General features: G+C 40.9%; 1 protein-coding gene across 2 annotated transcripts in view; it reads left to right on the top strand.

Moving 5' to 3' along the window:
• Positions 1–19,463, top strand: part of RASGRP1 (RAS guanyl releasing protein 1) — a 44,573-nt gene that overhangs the window by 22,446 nt on the left and 2,664 nt on the right. For both annotated transcript variants that reach the window (XM_053381807.1, XM_053381815.1), the window contains 11 exons: positions 1,114–1,245; positions 4,379–4,532; positions 6,486–6,659; positions 6,900–7,016; positions 8,184–8,459; positions 13,481–13,561; positions 15,205–15,309; positions 16,269–16,378; positions 17,143–17,287; positions 18,149–18,185; positions 18,905–19,051. In XM_053381807.1, coding sequence (XP_053237782.1) covers positions 1,114–1,245; positions 4,379–4,532; positions 6,486–6,659; positions 6,900–7,016; positions 8,184–8,459; positions 13,481–13,561; positions 15,205–15,309; positions 16,269–16,378; positions 17,143–17,287; positions 18,149–18,185; positions 18,905–19,051 — 1,478 coding nt within the window. The remainder of the gene's footprint in view (positions 1–1,113; positions 1,246–4,378; positions 4,533–6,485; positions 6,660–6,899; positions 7,017–8,183; positions 8,460–13,480; positions 13,562–15,204; positions 15,310–16,268; positions 16,379–17,142; positions 17,288–18,148; positions 18,186–18,904; positions 19,052–19,463) is intronic.

The raw sequence follows: 19,463 nt of genomic DNA, 5'->3' as shown, positions 1-19,463 counted from the left end.
GGGGATTGCTGTGTTAGGAAGGGTGGGTGAAAATTAACAACCCCCATTCTAAGGGCCCAAAGAGATGTGATATTATTAGCAAACTAAGCAATTTTGGGGAGTGGGGGCTGTTCTAGGTCGGGAAAATAGTGAAGACAAAGGGTTAAAGCTACCTCCCCAAAGCTCCCAAACTAGATTGTTGTCCCCCCTGTTATGTACCGAAGTTCTCACCCTGGGCCAGCAGGGGGATACTGTAGATAGTTTTCACTCAGGTCCACATATGCAAATAAGGGATTGAAAGTGACGTTCAGTGATTGGATAGTTACAAAAAGTGGTTACTGTTGCGTTGTAGTGGAGCTCTATATAAGCAGGCTGGCTGAACCCTTCAGTTCAGTTCTGTTCTGGCCTGTGAATAAACAAGAGCTGTTTGAAGGATCGCTGTGTCATCTGATATGTTCACCCACAACTTAACACCCCCCCTTAAGTTTTAAGATTATGAGTTCTATGAAGACTGTGCAATCCATTCTCCGGCACTGTACCACACATTGGATATTGATAATGAGGCACAAGAAGTAATGGGAATGGCCGCCAAAATATAAAACATCAATGGGAAGCTTCAACCCTTAGATTCACAAAGTATATGTGAATGTGGGTCATGATAGTAGAAATTAAATGGCCTAGGTACAGTAAATCATTGTGCCTTAGAAAATCAAGTTGAAAAACCAACAAAGCCAGGCAGAAACAGTAGCCACAGCACTTTCAAATTCAACATTATATGTAGGTGGAAAATTGCCCAGGAAATCCTGCACAGTCATATATTTAATTTCAAAAAGGTGTATTTCTCAAAAGTGACATAATTTCTTAGAATCAAATAGAAATCTTATCCAACGAATAAAGAGGAGGGGATGATTGTGAGGAGTACAGCCTCCAGCAAGCCAAATGTAAGCCAGAAGTCAAGAAGGAGACTGAAGATCAAATTTGCTAAATGTATTAAATATATTTTAAATATAGCAGAAAGCGGAAGATGGTTGGTTAGGTGATAAAGTGGATAAAGCTAATGGTTTATTGGGTTTGTGTCTACTAATGGCGTACAAAGTTATAAAAACACAATAATTTTATTGTTGTTGTTAACAGGTATTGGATAAGAGAATTCTGGGTCATGTTCAAAACAGATTCCAATCTTACAAACGCCATGGAGGAATTTCAAGAATTGGTGAGAGTTAATGGTGAGGAGTTGCACTGTCGCCTAATTGACACATCTCAAATGTGAGTGTCAAGGTCTTAATATATTGGGAGAAATACACGCACATACACAAGAAAGCTATTGTTGCTAAACTTCCAGGAAAAATAATGTGTACTATCCAGTTATAAATAGGAATGTTTCCTTCTTCTGTTTAACTCCTCAGGAACAGTTTCCATGTACAGTATGTGGCATGGTTACTGCCTGAATCACGAATATATAGAATCATAGAATTGTAGAATAGGAAAGAGGCCCGAGGGTCATCTAGTCCAACCCCCTGCAATGCGGGGATCTCAGCTAAAGCACCCATGGCAGATGGCTATACAAACTCTGCTTAAAAACATCCAAGGAAGGAGAATCTCTAACGTTCTCTCTGGCGTTTTTGTGAGACCTTTTAGTATGAACAGGAAGGACTTGGCATCTAGTCTTCTTCTTTTTTTAAATAAAATTTATTGTTTTACATTTTTGTAAGTTGCAGTTTTTACTTGGGTTTTGTATTTGTGTGTGCACCTTGGCCAAAAGGCAGCTTAGGAATAAACTTCAACAGTAATAATGACCGGGTATAAACATGTATATGATTGGTTGCATTATTTTCAAATAAATGAAATGTTTAGGAAAGATATTAAAGAATGTGGTTATGCTGACAAGGATTCTAAATTTCAGATTGAAATAATAGATAATGATTTTAAAATTTTATCCAAAATTTATAAGTTGTTGCTAGAATGGAATTTGAAGGATGAGGAAGTCAAGTCGGTTATGATACATTGGGCCAGAGACTTTGGCTATAACATACAATTTGAGGATTGGGAAAAACTATGGAAAGGAAATTTAAAATTTACAGCATGTATGACGTTAAAAGAAAACATTATGAAAATGTTTTATAGATGGTATATAACACCGGTAAAATTAGTGAAAATGTATAAGACGTGTAACAAGTGTTGGAAATGTAAAGATAAAGAAGGCTCTTTTTACCATATGTGGTGGGAATGTAAGAAAGTGAAAGGCTTCTGGGAAAGGATATATAATGAATTGAAGAAGATTCTAAAATATACATTTATAAAGAAACCAGAGGTCTTTCTGTTAGGAATATTAGGAAATGAGATAAAGAGAAAGGATTGTAAATTTTTCCAATATGCAGTGATAGCGGCAAGAGTGTTACTGGCCCAGAAATGGAAACAACAGGAAATACCTGTTGTTGGAAGAATGGTGGAAGAATGGAGAATGAAGCTGTTAGACTATGCTGAGTTGGATAAATTGACTGGGAAGATTAGATATTTAAGAGACCAAAAGTTCATCGAGGACTGGGGGAAGTTTGTGGAATATCTGGAAAGTATAAGTGAGGGACAGATAACGCTAGAGGAATTTAAAGAAGCACTGTGAAAAATTGAGAAGTATTGTTTAAAGGGAATAGAAAAGAAAGATATAAATAATGACAATATAAACCTAAGGAATGCGTAACTTAAATAATGACCATGGATGATTTACGGAAAAGCTGAAGGAAATCCAGAAAAGAAATAATTTGTGAAAAATTGGATGTGAAATTAGTATGTGTTTTTGTTTTTGTTGTAAACTAATAAAAATTATTTCAAAAAAATAATAATGACCGGGTATAAATTGCCATAGACAGGGACTCATTTCACACAAATGGTGTCCCGTTGCAGTTGTGATTCAAACATGACCACACTGTAGATTACACATACAAGTTGGGCCTTTAGAAAAATGTTTAGGTCCAGATTCAACTAAACAGTTGTGCTGTTTAGCTAGCACAAATGGGGCTTTTTTCTGCATGCCCCACATTTCTTGGGGGAGGTGGATTCTGCTAAAAAATGGCCTCCCCTCCCCCAAGCAGTATCTTTTCTTTGCAGAAGAATTCGCCTCATAGAAAGATAACTTTAAGCAATAGTCACATATCTGTCTGGCTCCTGTCCTTGTTGTGTCTTTGCTTGATTTACTGCTGGGTATTTTATCTGGTTTACTATAAATACTGGAGAGAAATGCTCTTATCTGAAGTTCACTTCCTGCAGTTCTCTCCTTGAAAGAAAGACATCTTGCATGTGATATTTCTGCTAATTCGGTTAAGCAGTGACACCTGATTAAGCAGAAGGATATTGAAATTAGTTAATCTCTTGGCTGTGGAAATTATAATAGATTTGTTGCGTACTTGTATCCATTTGAATTAATGTCTTCACTGAGGACACAAATTGCAGTTTGTTCTTTTAGTTATAATTGGAGCAGAATGCAACTGTGGGCAGCCAGTTCTAAAAAAACCATGTATCACTGGTCCTGAAAACACGGCTAGGCCCAATTCATGGTGTTAGTACTAGCATATAAAGCCCTAAATGGCATAGGACCCAAGTACCTAAAAGAACCTCATCTACCTCAGACCTTATGATTGACAGGTGAGGGCTTGTTGGTGCCAGTGGCGTAGCGTGGGGGGTGCAGGGGGGGCCGGCCGCACCGGGCGCAACATCTGGGGGGACGCGCTCGCACTCGCTGCTCTCTGCCCCTACTAAAATCCACGGGTTAGGGGGCGCAAATTTATTGCCTTGCCCCGGGTGCTGACAACCCACGCTACGCCACTGGTTGGTGCTGCCACCACCAGGGACTGTCTGGTTGGCATTGACCCATCATGGCCTTTTCAGTGGTTTCACCCTGTTTATTGAGTGCCCTCGTTCATGAGGTGGCTCTGTCTCCCTCATTATTAGCTTTCAGGAGGAATTTAAGAACATTTCTATTTACTCAATTTGATGGTTGAAGTACACTGTTCCTGGAAACCCTGAAATCGCTGGCTGAGAGAAAGTTTTAAATTGTTTTTATAACAGTTTTTAGACATCTGAGGGCAGCCTCGTGTAGGGAAGTTTTTAATGTTTGATGTTTTGTTATGTTTTTATATCTGTTGGAAGCCAGTCAGAGTGGCTGGGACAACCCAGTCAGATGGATGAGGCATAAATAATAAAATTATTATCATGATTATTATGTTTTTTTTAACTATTATTTTCAGTATGATTATTATTGTGTGTTTTTTGCCATGTTCTCCTTTGAGAGGGATATAAATTGAATGAATGTGTCTGAATTTTGTTTGGAAAGGAATATGCTAGTAAATTCTGCTGCAGGCGATAAATTACCCCTTTTGGTTTTCCTTTCTCTTTCTTTTTATAGAAATGCCCGAGAGTGGTCCAGAAAGATCACGCAGCGGATAAAATCTAACAGCAGTAAGAAACGGAAAGTGTCACTACTCTTTGATCACTTGGAACCAGAGGAGTTGTCAGACCACCTCACTTACCTTGAATTCAAATCCTTCCGACGGATATCAGTGAGCAGATGGATTTTCATAAGTTGATAACTCAAATGGTTATTTTTTAACAGAGAGTATGTGTAGTTCAGGGGTAGGAAACCTTCAGCCTTCTGGTCAAATACAAATCCCCCAGGACTCTCCCCAGGTCCTGTCAGTCACTGGTTGTGCTCTTTGCCCTCCTTGAGTACTGAAATGCAGCCTTGAATGCTGATAATTCTTCTCACTTGCTTGGATGTGCAAACCTCTGGCATTAGTATGGCTGGAATGCAAAAATAAGCGTCACATCCATTCCCCATCCATTTTTGCCTCTGGCATGTAGCTGTTTGGGAGGCCCATAAGCTGATAAAGTCCCCCCGCTCCTGGTTTAGATGGTTTGGTTTTAAAATAGTCTAGTCTAGTAGGCTTTGGGGACATTTCCTTCCCAGTGGATAGAAAGGTACAAAAGGCAAATATCTTAAATACTGTTAATGGGTCATAATGGATTGCATCCAATGGTGGCATTTGACTAGCAGATGTTGTTTATGTTCATACAAGGCAAGTTATTCAGTTTTTGCCAAGCTGCTTACCTACTATAATCCTTTGCACCATATTTCATTCTGTTATGTAATGTCCCCCCAATCTTCAGGTTCAGTTTTTCATCAGGTGTAGGAACAGCTGCAGTGAATCTCGACTTGCGGAAGTGCTTTTCACTAGTGTAAAGCCACCACTGTATGCAACCCATTAAACCTGGCAGTCCTATTCTGTTGGGCTAAAATTGTGCATGATTTGTTTGGCATCAGGAACAGGTTGTTTATAAATATCAGTTCTTTATTCTCTTCACCCTTTTGCTTGAAAATGCATAACCATATTGCTCCAAAGCTGTGGAATGTGTCCCCCCTCAAAAAAAACCCCTAACATACTCCTCCTGTCTCCTGAATAACATTGCTCAGATTCTCAGATGTAAGTTTAGCAGTTAGGGGAATAAACTGTAAAAGCTCTCACTTAGTCATGTGTCAGTACTTTTTATTTTAAGCTCTAGGTTCATGACTCCTCTCATGTGCTAAGTTAAAATCTAACAGCCTTGAAAGCTGGAGTCACGTCTCTGTGTATCCCTGACACACAGACACACACACACTTACATAATGCTTAACATTTTGCCATTAAACTGTTAATGATTATTGGTTACAAGAAGCGTAGGGATAATGTTTTTCCTGGTTGTATAATAGAAGTTTTCCCTTTAGTAGTCTGAGAACAAATTGATAAGCTTCTACAGTAAGGAATTACTTTCACTTGTTTTCCAGAACAATATCTTGGTGTGGTTTTAATTAATTAAAATTAATTAATCAATTAAACAAATTAAATAATAATGGGAACAACTCTCATCCTTTGTGTACATATTTGACTGTAATCTAAACCCAGTGATGGTTATATGCGAGCATATTAATATAGGATCGGTGAAAAATTAAGTAGGATGGTCTTTATTTCGGGTTAGTGAATCCATAACACCTTTTTGTCAGGTTCTGTCTGTCAGTGGTTCTGACTCCACCCACAGCTCCTGACAGATTTACCTGTGAGGGAATGTGACTGAAAAAAGGTTGCCCACCCCGGCATACAGTTTGCTCCATGTACTGCTTAGAAATAATGTATGGAGCAGCTTGCCATGTGGATAACTTTGCTCATATGGAGAATTTCTAAGCAGCTATTAAAAATGTCCAGTTTGGGGATAGAGATGCTCAAAAGTAAGCAGACGCCTACACATTAGCCATCACATAGCCTTTAAAGACTTTAGAGCAGGGGTGTCCAAACTTTTTTCAAAGAGGGCAACAGGGGCTGGATTAAATGGACCGGCGGGCTGAATTAGGCCCCCACAACGGACTTTGGACATGCCTGCTTTAGAGGTCTGTCTCACAGCAAAAACGGGGGTGTAAGGAATACAGTAATGGAAGCAGAATTAATGTTAATTTTGCTCCACCAACCTTCTTTTTGTTTAAGCTTCCAGATTATCAGAACTACATAATGAATGGCTGTGTGAAGGACAATCCAACCATGGAGCGCTCAATTGCTCTTTGTAACGGTATCTCCCAGTGGGTGCAGCTAATGGTACTCAATAGGCCGACACCGCAGCTTCGAGCTGAAGTATTCATCAAATTCATTCATGTGGCCCAGGTCAGCTGTAAATTGTTTTGAGTTTTTTGAAGTAATTTCCCCCCCTGCACCTATTTAGAATAATTTGGGAAGGGCGAAATATATAAATGTGGGCCAGATTGTGGATACTGACATTGAATTAAATTGTGTTAAATGGAGTTAAATCTCACTGAGGTCAGGTCTCTCTCTGTTCTATCATGTCAGTTGAGAAGTATCAAAATCAAAAACTGAATACTGACTGTTCCAATTTTTTTTACACAGAAACTTCATCAGTTGCAGAATTTTAATACATTAATGGCTGTGATAGGTGGCCTTTGCCACAGTTCCATCTCTAGACTTAAAGAAACAAGTTCTCACGTTCCTCATGATATTCATAAGGTTTGTTGAACTCTTCCCTCTGTTCCGTGTCTTTATTTTGCAATATTTGTATACTGCTTTTCAGCCATAAGAATTGTAAAAGTGATTCACAATAATGAAATCAGATTTGAAAACAGACTATATTCCTCTCACAATTATGGGTCCCTCTCACAATAAATATACTCATTTATTATTTATGCCACCAAAATGGAAATATTGCTCAATTAATAGAGTTTGTTGAGTTTTTGCCACTGTAACTAAAGCCTGATTTATAAAAAGAGAAGTTGTCTATCATGTGCTGTAAGACTGCACAACACTCATGTTGGTGGCCTTATTCAGATGTAACACTAAACCATAGTTGAGGATCATGAGAAAAAATTTCAGCAACCCTCAGACTTGTGAGCTCCCCTCCCTTCTCCTCCAGTGGGATTGCAAGGAGGAGTTTGGAATCCTTCACTTCTGTTTTTAGATTAAGCATAGTTTACTGTGTTTCTGAACATGGACAGTGGCGAGTTGAAACAAGCAAGTTTCAGTTCAACTCACGGTATTTAAGATTAACCACAGTTTAGGATTGAGGGACCCAGGTGGTGCTGTGGGTTAAACCACAGAGCCTAGGACTTGCCGATCAGAAGGTCGGCGGTTCTAATCCCTGCGACAGGGTGAGCTCCCGTTGCTTGGTCCCTGCTCCTGCCAACCTAGCAGTTCGAAAGCACATCAAAGTGCAAGTAGATAAATAGGTACCGCTTCAGCGGGAAGGTAAACGGCATTTCCGTGCGCTGCTCTGGTTTGCCAGAAGCGGCTTAGTCATGCTGGCCACATGACCCGGAAGCTGTACGCCGGCACCCTCGGCCAATAAAGCGAGATGAGCGCCGCAGCCCGAGAGTCGGTTACGGCTGGACCTAATGGTCAGGGGTCCCTTTACCTTTACAGTTAGGATTAGGATGCTATGCTAAACTGCAATTAATCTAAAAGGATGTATAAGATTCTAATGTCATCCACTGTCATCCACACTAGATAAGGGAAGGGGAGGGGGGAATCATGAGTCCTAAGCCATGGCTTGAAATTCAGCCAGTATATTTACATTGAATTTAACAGCAAGTATGTGAAATTCATCTGCTGGTGATGTGGTTCTAAAGTGGCCCTAATGGTGAGCGTAGTGAATTAGTGCTTTTCTTTGTTTTTCTTTAGGTGTTTAATGAAATGACAGAACTGCTATCATCTTGTAGGAACTATGATAATTATCGACGTGCTTACAGCGAGTGCAGTAACTTTAAGATCCCTATCCTTGGAGTACATCTAAAAGACTTGATCTCCCTTTATGAGGCCATGCCAGATTACTTGGAAGACAAAAAAGTTAATATACATAAATTGTATTCTTTGTATAATCATGTCAATGAACTGATACAGCTGCAAGAGATAGGCCCTCCCCTGGAAGCTAACAAGGATCTTGTTCATCTCCTCACAGTAAGTCTCCGTCTTTACAGATCGTATTTTAAATGTCTTTTACTTTCCCCCATCCTGTGGAATTATTTAAATGTCAGAAAGCTTAGACTGTTAAACCAGGCCAAACAATTTTAAGGTAGGCAGGGTATTTCTTCCCTATAGGTCTTTGCTCATGATGTTGTTGTTGTTGTAGACCAGTATGATGTTGTTGGCATCTGTCTGTCTCGGGATACAATGGCAGAATGTGCTCTTGGGAGTGAAGTCATACTGTTGGAAGGTTACAGTGTCTGCGGTGGCTGTAGAGACTGATACGGGAGACATGTTTTGCTGCAGCTGGGTGCAACAAAATGCTGCAGATGCACCATGGTATTTCTTCTCCCTGTGCCATTCTCCCAGTGGTCATTTCTCCTCTGGATACATGACCTGACTGTCTGTCTCCAGCCACTGCGGTCATCTGCAAGGGGCTTACACGGCAAGGTTAATGTTGCTAGCCTTCGTGTCACAGATGCAGACATCTTTGTAATGCCCAGTTGGTCTGGTGCCTGAAGACAGCTCCTTGGAGATTATGCCACCTTCCCTTCTGTGGACATGACAAAGCTTGCGTAGACATCACTGAGACAGGAGTGTGAACATGCTGAGAATGTTGGCTTGGGAGAGCACATCTTTGAGACCCTGTCCTGTCGTGTGATACCCGAAAGTTTCCTGACACACAGTGCATTGTAGGTTTTTGCTCAGCAGTACAATGACATATCAATAGGGAGATAGGCCTTGTGATTTTTGGAAAACCACTAAGTGTGTGCCTACTTGCTTTTCTGAGGGCTGGTGAGTCCACTTCCATGAGATCATTCACTAACATAATGCTGCTAATTTATGGTGCTTCATTATGGCCCTTTCAGATACTGTACTGTCATGGTTCAGTTGCGATGCGAAACCACATCACATATCTAGGGTGTCCTACAGCTGAAAGAAGTTCTAGAATAGATGCAGCAACACAGGAGCTAGATATATGGAGAAACGTGACTCAAAGAAGTAGGAGGCCCAGGGTTCGCTCTGATTGTTTAGAAATACAATACGTCTCCCCTAGCATGGAAGACGAAGAGCAGACTCCATTTGAGGATCTCTCCCTCATTACAGTCGATCAGGTATATGAAGACGAGCAGCAAAGTCAGTCCTCAGGGAATGTGCAGGCGACCTTGGAACGGACAGCTCATGGAAGAACCCCGACCAAACCTAAGAGGAGGTGTGTAGTGGTGATAGGGGATTTCCTACTGAGGGGAACAGAAGCAGTGATCTGTGGGCCTGACAAGATGTCTCGGGAAGTGTGCTGTCTCCCCGGGGCTAAGATCCAAGATGTAACTGAACGACTGCAAGGAATCATAAAACCCACTGACAAATACCCCTTCCTCTTGGTTCATGTGGGAACCAATGACACTGCAAGCAATAGCCTCCAGAAGATCAAAAGAGTCTACGAGGCTCTGGGCAGGAAATTGAAGCAATTAAATGCACAAATTATCATCTCATCTGTCCTCCCAGTTGAACGACGTGGCCCAGAGAGAGAGGGAAAAATAGTGGAAGTGAACAGCTGGCTTCGCAAATGGTGTAAACAGGAACGGTTTGGATTCTTAGATCACGGACTGCAGTTTCTTGAAGATGGACTTCAGAGAAACGGACCAGACAAGAAAGGAGGAGGAGTGGCGTTATATGTCAGGGATGTGTATACCTGTGAAGAGATCCAAGATTTAGAACCTCAAAGCCAAAGTGAGAGCATTTGGGTCAAAATTAAGGGAGAGAAGAATAACAGTGACCTCATTGTGGGAGTTTACTATAGATCCCCAAGCCAAACGGAGGACATAGATGATGCCTTCCTGGAACAGATGGCCAAGCATGCAAAAGGAAGGGAGATAGTAGTAATGGGGGACTTCAATTACCCGGATATTTGTTGGATGTCAAACTCAGCCAAGAGCATAAGGTCAAACAGATTCCTCACTGGCCTTGCAGACAACTTCATTGTCCAGAAAGTGGGAGAAGCAACAAGAGGAACAGCCATTTTAGATCTGGTCCTAACCAATGTTGATGACCTGGTTAGTGGGGTAGAAGTGGAAGGATCATTAGGCGCGAGTGATCATGCTCTTCTGAAGTTTACTATACAGCGGAAAGGAGCAGCCAAGCATACTAGGACCCAATTTCTTGACTTTAAGAAAGCTGACTTCATAAAACTTAGGGAAGTGCTGGGTGAGATCCCATGGACAGTAATACTAAACAAAAGGGAATTCATGATGGCTTGGAGTTTGTTAAGAGGGAGATAGTAAAAGCACAACTTCAGGCAATACCAATGAGACGGAAACATGGAAGGTGCCTAAAGAAGCCAGGGTGGCTATCTAAAGAACTTTTAACTGAGTTAAGATTAAAAAAAGATGTGTACAAAAAATGGAAAAGGGGGGAAACCACCAAAGAGGAATTCAAACAAATAGCCAGCATGTGTAGACACAAAGTCAGAAAAGCTAAAGCGCAGAATGAACTCAGGCTTGCTAGAGAGGTTAAAAGCAACAAAAAAGGCTTTTATGGGTATGTTCGTAGCAAAAGGAAGAACAAAAAAACAGTGGGGTCACTCAGAGGAGAAGATGGTGAAATGCAAACAGGGGACACAGAAAAGGCTGAACTCCTCAATGCCTTCTTTGCCTCAGTCTTCTCCGATAAAGAAAACAATGCCCGACCTGAAGAATTTGGAGCAAATGATTCAGCAGAGGAAACACAGCCCAGAATAACTAAGGAGATAGTACAAGAATACTTGGCTAGTTTAGATGTATTCAAGTCTCCAGGGCCAGATGAACTGCATTCAAGAGTATTAAAAGAACTGGCAGATGTGATCTCAGAACCACTGGCAGTCATCTTTGAGAATTCCTGGAGAACAGGCAAAGTCCCGGCAGACTGGAGGAGGGCAAATGTTGTCCCTATTTTCAAAAAGGGGAAAAGAGAGGACCCAAATAATTACCGCCCAGTCAGTCTGACATGAATACCAGGGAAGATTCTGGAGCAGATCATTAAGCAAACAGTCTGTGAGCACCTAGAAAGGAATGCTGTGATCACCAATAGTCAGCATGGATTTCTGAAAAATAAGTCATGTCAGACTAACCTGATCTCGTTTTTTGACAGAATTACAAGCCTGGTAGATGAAGGGAACGCAGTGGATGTAGCCTACCTTGATTTCAGCAAGGCATTTGACAAGGTGCCCCATGATATTCTTGTAAAGAAGCTGGTAAAATGCGGTCTTGACTATGCTACCACTCAGTGGATTTGTAACTGGCTGACTGACCGAACCCAAAGGGTGCTCATCAACGTTTCCTCTTCATCCTGGAGAAGAGTGACTAGTGGGGTGCCACAGGGTTCTGTCATGGGCCCGGTCTTATTCAACATCTTTATCAACGACTTGGATGATGGACTCAAGGGCATCCTGATCAAATTTGCAGATGACACCAAACTGGGAGGGGTGGCTAACACCCCAGAGGACAGGATCACACTTCAAAACGACCTTGACAGATTAGAGAACTGGGCCAAAACAAACAAGATGAATTTTAACAGGGAGAAATGTAAAGTATTGCACTTGGGCAAAAAAAATGAGAGGCACAAATACAAGATGGGTGACACCTGGCTTGAGAGCAGTACATGTGAAAAGGATCTAGGAGTCTTGGTTGACCACAAACTTGACATGAGCCAACAGTGTGACGCGGCAGCTAAAAAAGCCAATGCAATTCTGCGCTGCATCAATAGGAGTATAACATCTAGATCAAGGGAAGTAATAGTGCCACTGTATTCTGCTCTGGTCAGACCTCACCTGGAGTACTGTGTCCAGTTCTGGGCACCACAGTTCAAGAAGGACACTGACAAACTGGAACGTGTCCAGAGGAGGGCAACCAAAATGGTCAAAGGCCTGGAAACGATGCCTTATGAGGAACGGCTAAGGGAGCTGGGCATGTTTAGCCTGGAGAAGAGGAGGTTAAGGGGTGATATGATAGCCATGTTCAAATATATAAAAAGATGTCACATAGAGGAGGGAGAAAGGTTGTTTTCTGCTGCTCCAGAGAAGCGGACACGGAGCAATGGTTCCAAACTACAAGAAAGAAGATTCCACCTAAACATTAGGAAGAACTTCCTGACAGTAAGAGCTGTTCGACAGTGGAATTTGCTGCCAAGGAGTGTGGTGGAGTCTCCTTCTTTGGAGGTCTTTAAGCAGAGGCTTGACAACCATATGTCAGGAGTGCTCTGATGGTGTTTCCTGCTTGGCAGGGGGTTGGACTCGATGGCCCTTGTGGTCTCTTCCAACTCTATGATTCTATGATTCTATGCACAGTTGCCTTCTTAGATTACCAGATTCCATGTAACTTTCCATGCCAGTGGTCTGCTTCTGAGAGTGGAGGGTGAATGGTAGGTGTCTCATGGGCACATACCACACACTGCAGCTCACCTGTTTGGGAGTGAATATATCAGCATGGTCTCATGGAGCTCTAAACTCATGGAAACCTTTTTTGGGAGTATCTGTTCTGCAACACTAAGATTAGAATTGGCTCTAAGAACTGAAGCTGTAAGATGCTTCACCCCACATGCCACTGCTATCACAAGTTGTTCTCTCATGGACTTTGGTCCACAAAACATTTGCTTCCCATTACATTTTAGCAAAATAACTTGACACATCCAAAAAGGACAGATCTGTGATCTTTCACAATATAAGTGTAAAGGCACCTTAAGTGAAAGCTGCCAACTTGAAGTATAAAAATTACTTCTGTATTGTTGGAAATGGGATTTTAAATTCCATTGTTGATCCTCTTTCTTTTAAAAGGTACTTCTAATACTTTCTGTTTAAAAAATCAAAACCAAAACAATAGTTTTTTTAAAACAACAACAACAACACAACACAACACCATAAGCTTATACCATTTCAGTATGCATTATAAAATGCTTCAGTTATACTTCTTTTAAAAAGACAAGCTCTTGCCAGAGAAGCTGCAGCAACTTAGAGAGTAAACTATTTCTGTGTTTGTTTTCAGCTGTCCCTTGATCTTTACTACACGGAAGATGAAATTTATGAACTTTCATATGCACGAGAGCCAAAAAGTCACCGGGCTGCAGTAAGAATCCTAGCAATTCAGTTATACAGTAGTTTCTATGCATTAAACCTGCATGTTGGTACTTAACAGTGATATTTTTACTAGATTAGTTTGGGTTTATATGCTGCTTTTCTGCAAAGAAATTGTGCTTTGAATTACTTGGAGCCACTTAACATGCAGCAATAGCTTTTCAGCTCTGTAATATTTCAATGAATAATGCCATAGCAAACCACTCTGTAACCTATTCCATTTATACATTTCAGTAAGCACAAGATCCTTAATTCAAACGAGCAAAATAACAATATTTGTTGCCCAGATGCATCAAAATCATTTTGGAACACATTATATCAGAAAAATTTAAAGAGGCAAGAAAAAATAGAATATTTACTGCTTTGAAAATCTAACCTAGCAACCAGTATACCAGAGCAGAGATAAATACCAAAAGGCCACAAATTAGCTGGATGGTAGAACCCTCAAACCAATATTTCACCACAAGCCAGGCAGGAGGTCAAAAGGGAGCCAAACCAAGCCCTCTCAAAGCCAGGGATAGTGACAAGAGCATATATTGTGACTATCATTCCCCAGGACACCTCAAGCCTATCTGGGCTCCCACTACAGGCTTGACAAAAGGCCAGAAAACCATCTGGGGAGAGGGGGGAGGAGAAGAGAGGGCCTGGCTATTCTCCAATCCCCCTTTGAGTTGCTCTCTTTGGAGTCAGTCCAGTAGCTGCTGAAGCAACCCAGTATCTCAGTTCTTCATGGGTGGGACTTCCAAACTCAGGGCACTGATGGGCTTTTGGCTCTGCTCTGCTCTGCTGTCACCCCATGAGTGATTAACGGACTGGAGGAGGCTCCAGATGACAGCCACCTTCCTTCAAACCTGTCGCCTGCAGGTGCACTGCAGGTTCCAACACTGCTGTATTGCAATGCACACAAGGATATAGCTAAGCAATGGAACTTGAGACTCTTAACCTCAGGGCTGTGGTTTCGAGCCCCACATCGGGCAAAAGATTCCTGCATCACAGAGGGTTGGACTAGATGACCCTCGTTGTCCCTTCCAACTCTACAATTCTGTGTTTATGTGACAGCATCTGAATGTGAATATTTCAAATGTAGGGAAAGTGCAACTTGCCAACCGTAATTTGGTATCTTCCATCCTTGTGAGAATGATATAATCAGAGTGAGGTTAATAGCATATAGACTGTGGAATTCTCTCCCCTCAGTGTGCACATGGCCTCTATGCTTTGGAGGTTTCTGAAGCAATTTTTCTTAAAAAAAAAATTCTAGAGAGTTACATAACCAAGTATAGTTTACATTACTCTCTGTTATGTTTTAATTGACCTCTTAAGAACTGTTACTACCTTTTTCGGTTTCAATTATTTTTATATAATCAGTCATTGTGCTTTTATGATTGTGTGAGCTGTCTTGGGTGAGCTCTGCTCCGAAAGGTGGGATTATAAATAAATACAACTAGGATGCACCAAGTTAGTTGTGTCTCACTGGTTTACTTACATTTTCAATATACATGCAATGCTTATTTTTTGGGGGGAGGTAAGGATATTTTAAAACATCTAGGAATAACTGCTCTTAACAGATGGATTTATTTTTCTTTCAATAACATGAAAATGAAGTTTGAATGTAGATGTATATAATTCTTATTTTAGCCTTTGACGCCTTCTAAACCGCCAGTAGTAGCAGACTGGGCCTCTGGTGTAGCCCCAAAACCTGACCCAAAGATCATTAGCAAACATGTTCAGAGAATGGTAGATGTAAGTATGCGAATTGTTTATCATGCTTGTTTTATATTAACATCTTGCAGGCCTGATTTGGCTCATGGTACATTCATGGTACATTCACCACAGGAGTAAATATCCCTGTTGCAAGTTTCCCACTCATTTCAGATTTCCCATTCTCCTTGCAGCATTAAGTGGGACCATCATGCAGTAGGTTTCTCTGCTCTCAGCTTCCAAAAGCATGGAGCAAAAAGAGTGAAACATGCTTTCTGATGGTGTCCTCAGTTCATACTGTGAGTGCTGTGGATGTAAACAGCTGGAGGTGGGAAACACAACATGGGGCTGCTGATCTCAGTGGTGACCATAATGTGTAGCCCCGGTATAAGAATCTTAGTACTGTCACTTATGCTTTAGAGAGAGAACCTAGATTTCTCTCTCGATATAGGTTCCCACTGCTGCATATATAACTTGCAATTTACTGTGCCCAAGGAGGGGGGAAAACTGCGAGAGCGGGGGAAATGTAAGAGAATTTATGAGATGTTCAAAGAGTGAATGAGGAGAATGAGAGAAAAGCAGATAGGTAGCCATACCGTGTGCTTTGTCAAGTTGTGTAAGCTAAATGAAGTCTTAGAGTAAGGTGTGTACTTGACAAAGCTGCCATATGTATGCAGCATATGTACTTATGCGCAGAGACCATAGTCAGAGCAGCTTGCAGAAGTACCTTACTCCAATATACCTAAATGCTAGTCAAGAATCTGCCTCATAAAACACTGCACAGGTTTTCCCTGCATGTACATATATATGCCCACAAGCTGTTGCCATTGTTGCATTATATAACACCTGTACTAAAATGCATTTAATTTTGAAATTAAATTACCATAGAACATTGTAGTATTTGTTCATATAACATTAACTTGTAGCAAGTGCTTTAAAAAGCCAAACTGAAGTGATTTTTAGTTGGCTCCATTTAATTTCCCCCCTTTTGTTCTGTTCAGTCTGTTTTCAAAAATTACGACCATGATCTGGATGGGTACATTTCTCAGGAAGAATTTGAGAAGATTGCAGCAAGCTTTCCTTTCTCATTTTGTGTAATGGACAAGGACAGGTGTGTACATCCAAACAACATTTATGCTTTTGCTCTTCCATTTTTCAATTGCCGTAATAGGTTAATTTGCAGCCACGTGCTTCCCATTCAGATGAATGGACTGAAGAATTGTGGGTAGCTGGGCTACATTCTGGAAGTGGGCAGTGTGTGTGTGTGTGTGTCTCAAGATCACTAGCTTGAGCTTCCCTCCAATTGTGAGATCGCCCATTTGTGCGATTATTTTCAGAACAACAGTTACAAGTCAGGAACCTGCTTACCTTCAAAGAGTTAATGTTGGAACAACGTTCTTCTTTTATGTTTAGGGGAGGAGTCCCCTGTTGTGCAATTTCCATATTCCTCCAGGACTGTTCATTGTCCCAAATGGCATTAGAAATTGTAAAGAGCAATTTGAAGGTTCAGTGTTAGGAAGTATTCCCTGGGCTTCTCCTTTGTTTCGATAATTGTGCAGCGTGTTCAGAATCAATTGTGAAGCCTGCTCCTTAAGCTGTTTTTGTTGAATGTTAAATGAGTTGCTGCAGAACTCATGACCTGCTTGACAGGATCATGTGGGGTGTATGTGTGTGCGTGCGTGTAATATATTTCTAGATGTTCATTGCTGTGAAAATGAATTAATGCATTTACCTTAGTCTCTAATTTACCAGAGGGTTGGCAGTGTGTGTAGGTGGAGTGAAACAGAGCGGGAGACACTGTTAACTCCTTGTGATTTTAGCAATATTAAACCTCAAATGACCCTCTTCCTTGTGTGTATGTGTATGTTTTTACAGGGAAGGTCTGATTAGCAGGGATGAAATCACAGCTTACTTCATGAGGGCCAGCTCAATCTATTCTAAACTAGGCCTTGGCTTCGCCCACAACTTCCAAGAGACCACTTACCTGAAGCCTACGTTCTGTGACAACTGCGCTGGATTTGTAAGCTTGGGTTTAGGGGGTATTTTTAAAAGTAAATAATGCTACATGCTGCGTGCAGCAAACTGTTATCCACAAACATTTTATTACAGCATCAGCTCTAGTTTGCTATTAGCATGGCTAAATTAACTTTGCCCCTTTAGCTTTTAATAGTATAATTGCTATTAGCTGCCAGAATGAGGAGGAACCATAGCTTTTCTTTTATTTTTATTTTTTATTTTAAGATTTTCTACCCTCCCGACACTGTAAGATCCCATGGCGGGTTACAACAATAGAATCTACAATTATAAAAACAAATAAAACCATCACAATTATAAAACACATTAAGCAGTTCCAAATGGAACAGAATACTATAAATTCAGCAAAAGTGGTGGGTAAAACATGCTGGTAATTTTCTTAGACAATTAAGAATCCAAGGGAGTCTAGATTGTGATTGTGGTTTAGATTTTGATAGTTTTGGAGCTCTGTGGATGATAGCAACACTTATCTCTTGCATAGGATTTTCTAGTGCTTTTTAATATTTTTTTAAGAAAAGAAGGTGCAGGTACCATGAAGTCGTCACAGTAAGTGCTACACTTTTAACTTTTTTTTAAAAAAAAGTTGCGGGTACTGCTTACCTATGAATACCCCCCAGAAAAAAAAGCACTTGGATTTTCTATTTGGAGATTTAGTCTGTTCTTAATGGGGCAGAGCATTGATTTTTGAAAAGGAGAAGCAGAAAGCCTCAGAACACATATGCGGGTGGGTCATTTTGATTGGATGACTTTGCAGAATTAGAGTAGTGAATTGAGGTTGAGTAAAGGTATGAGTCTACTGTCTTAAGTCCACTGTAGTGTGATAATATGTCTTTGCTTGAATTTTCAGCTCTGGGGAGTTATTAAACAAGGATATAGATGCAAAGGTAACACATTCTGCTTTTGTTAACAATTTTAAAGGGCTTATAAATGACAGCAGTGCTGTGGTTCTACACTAAGAGTGCCTTACCATATCCATGGCCCCATTTTGTCTTGTGAAACTTTTTCCTTTGAGAAATAGACCTAAGAATAAGCTGAGAGGCAAAGTCTCAATCTGTAGGAAGTTCAGAGGGTCTAGCACGAACCACCTAGAAACACTCAAAGTCACCCCCAGTGTCTCCCCACCCCCTGGCTACTTTCAGCTTTCGGATCCTGCATCCTTCTAGAAAACAACTTAGATAATTTAAGGAATCATTCCCTCCTACACTCACACATTTTGGACATTAAATGGTAGGTGATTGTATTGCTTGGATACTAAGCAGCAGCAGCAGAATGTAACACAGCCATGTGATCTGAATTAAATATTGCATTAATAAATATGAAAGTGGCACAAGAAGTAACTCATAGTAAAGGAAAGTACTCCATCCTTGCTTATTACAACTATGGCTGCAATCCTAATCACCCTTAGTAGGGAGTAAGCAACATTGGACATAGCAGAGTCAATCATGCATCGACTTGTGCTGTAAGTTGGGGTTTTTTTTAGCATTTTGTGGGGTTTCTACAGAGGAAATAACTTTGGCTTCATGGGGTGGGAAATGACACCCCTCCCCCTGCTTAGTTTTTGCTTTCAAGCCAATGACCTTTCCTTGTTTGTATTTGTTTGCAGATTGTGGAATGAACTGCCACAAGCAATGCAAAGATCTGGTTGTATTTGAATGCAAGAGAAGAGCCAAAGTCCCAGCAGTAGACAACAGCCCTGCTTCAGCCCTTGCATCCAGTCTTTGTCCCATGGGGCTCAAAGAACACATGCATGGTGAGAAAGTTTCTTATGAAGAATTCATGAATGAAGAGAATGGGTTAGCCCAACTTCATTCCACTCCTACACCATTACCCCATATAGCAGCCTTTCTTAAACCTGGGGTCCCTGGGTATTGTTGGACTTCAGATCTCATCATATCAGACTACTGGTCCTGCTAGCTAGGGATTATGGGAGTTAGAATCCTAGCTGTAAACCACGTTGCGTGCCTTTCTTTAAAAAGTGGAATAGCAAGATATACATGTTTTCAATAAATTTTCAGTAATGCTCGCAAAAGCCCTATATTATTATCTCCACATTACGGATCATGTAGATGTTTTGTTTCTTCACTTCACCAATGCAGCCAGGAGTGATATTAATTAAGTAAGTGGGAAACAATGGATAGAAAGAGAAGTCTGGGAAGAATGAT

The sequence above is a fragment of the Podarcis raffonei genome, chromosome 1 (genome assembly GCF_027172205.1).
Source record: "Podarcis raffonei isolate rPodRaf1 chromosome 1, rPodRaf1.pri, whole genome shotgun sequence".
Taxonomy (NCBI): Eukaryota; Metazoa; Chordata; class Lepidosauria; order Squamata; family Lacertidae; genus Podarcis; species Podarcis raffonei.
The sequence above is the reverse complement of the archived record's forward strand: the minus strand, read 5'-3'. Positions and strand labels throughout refer to the sequence as shown.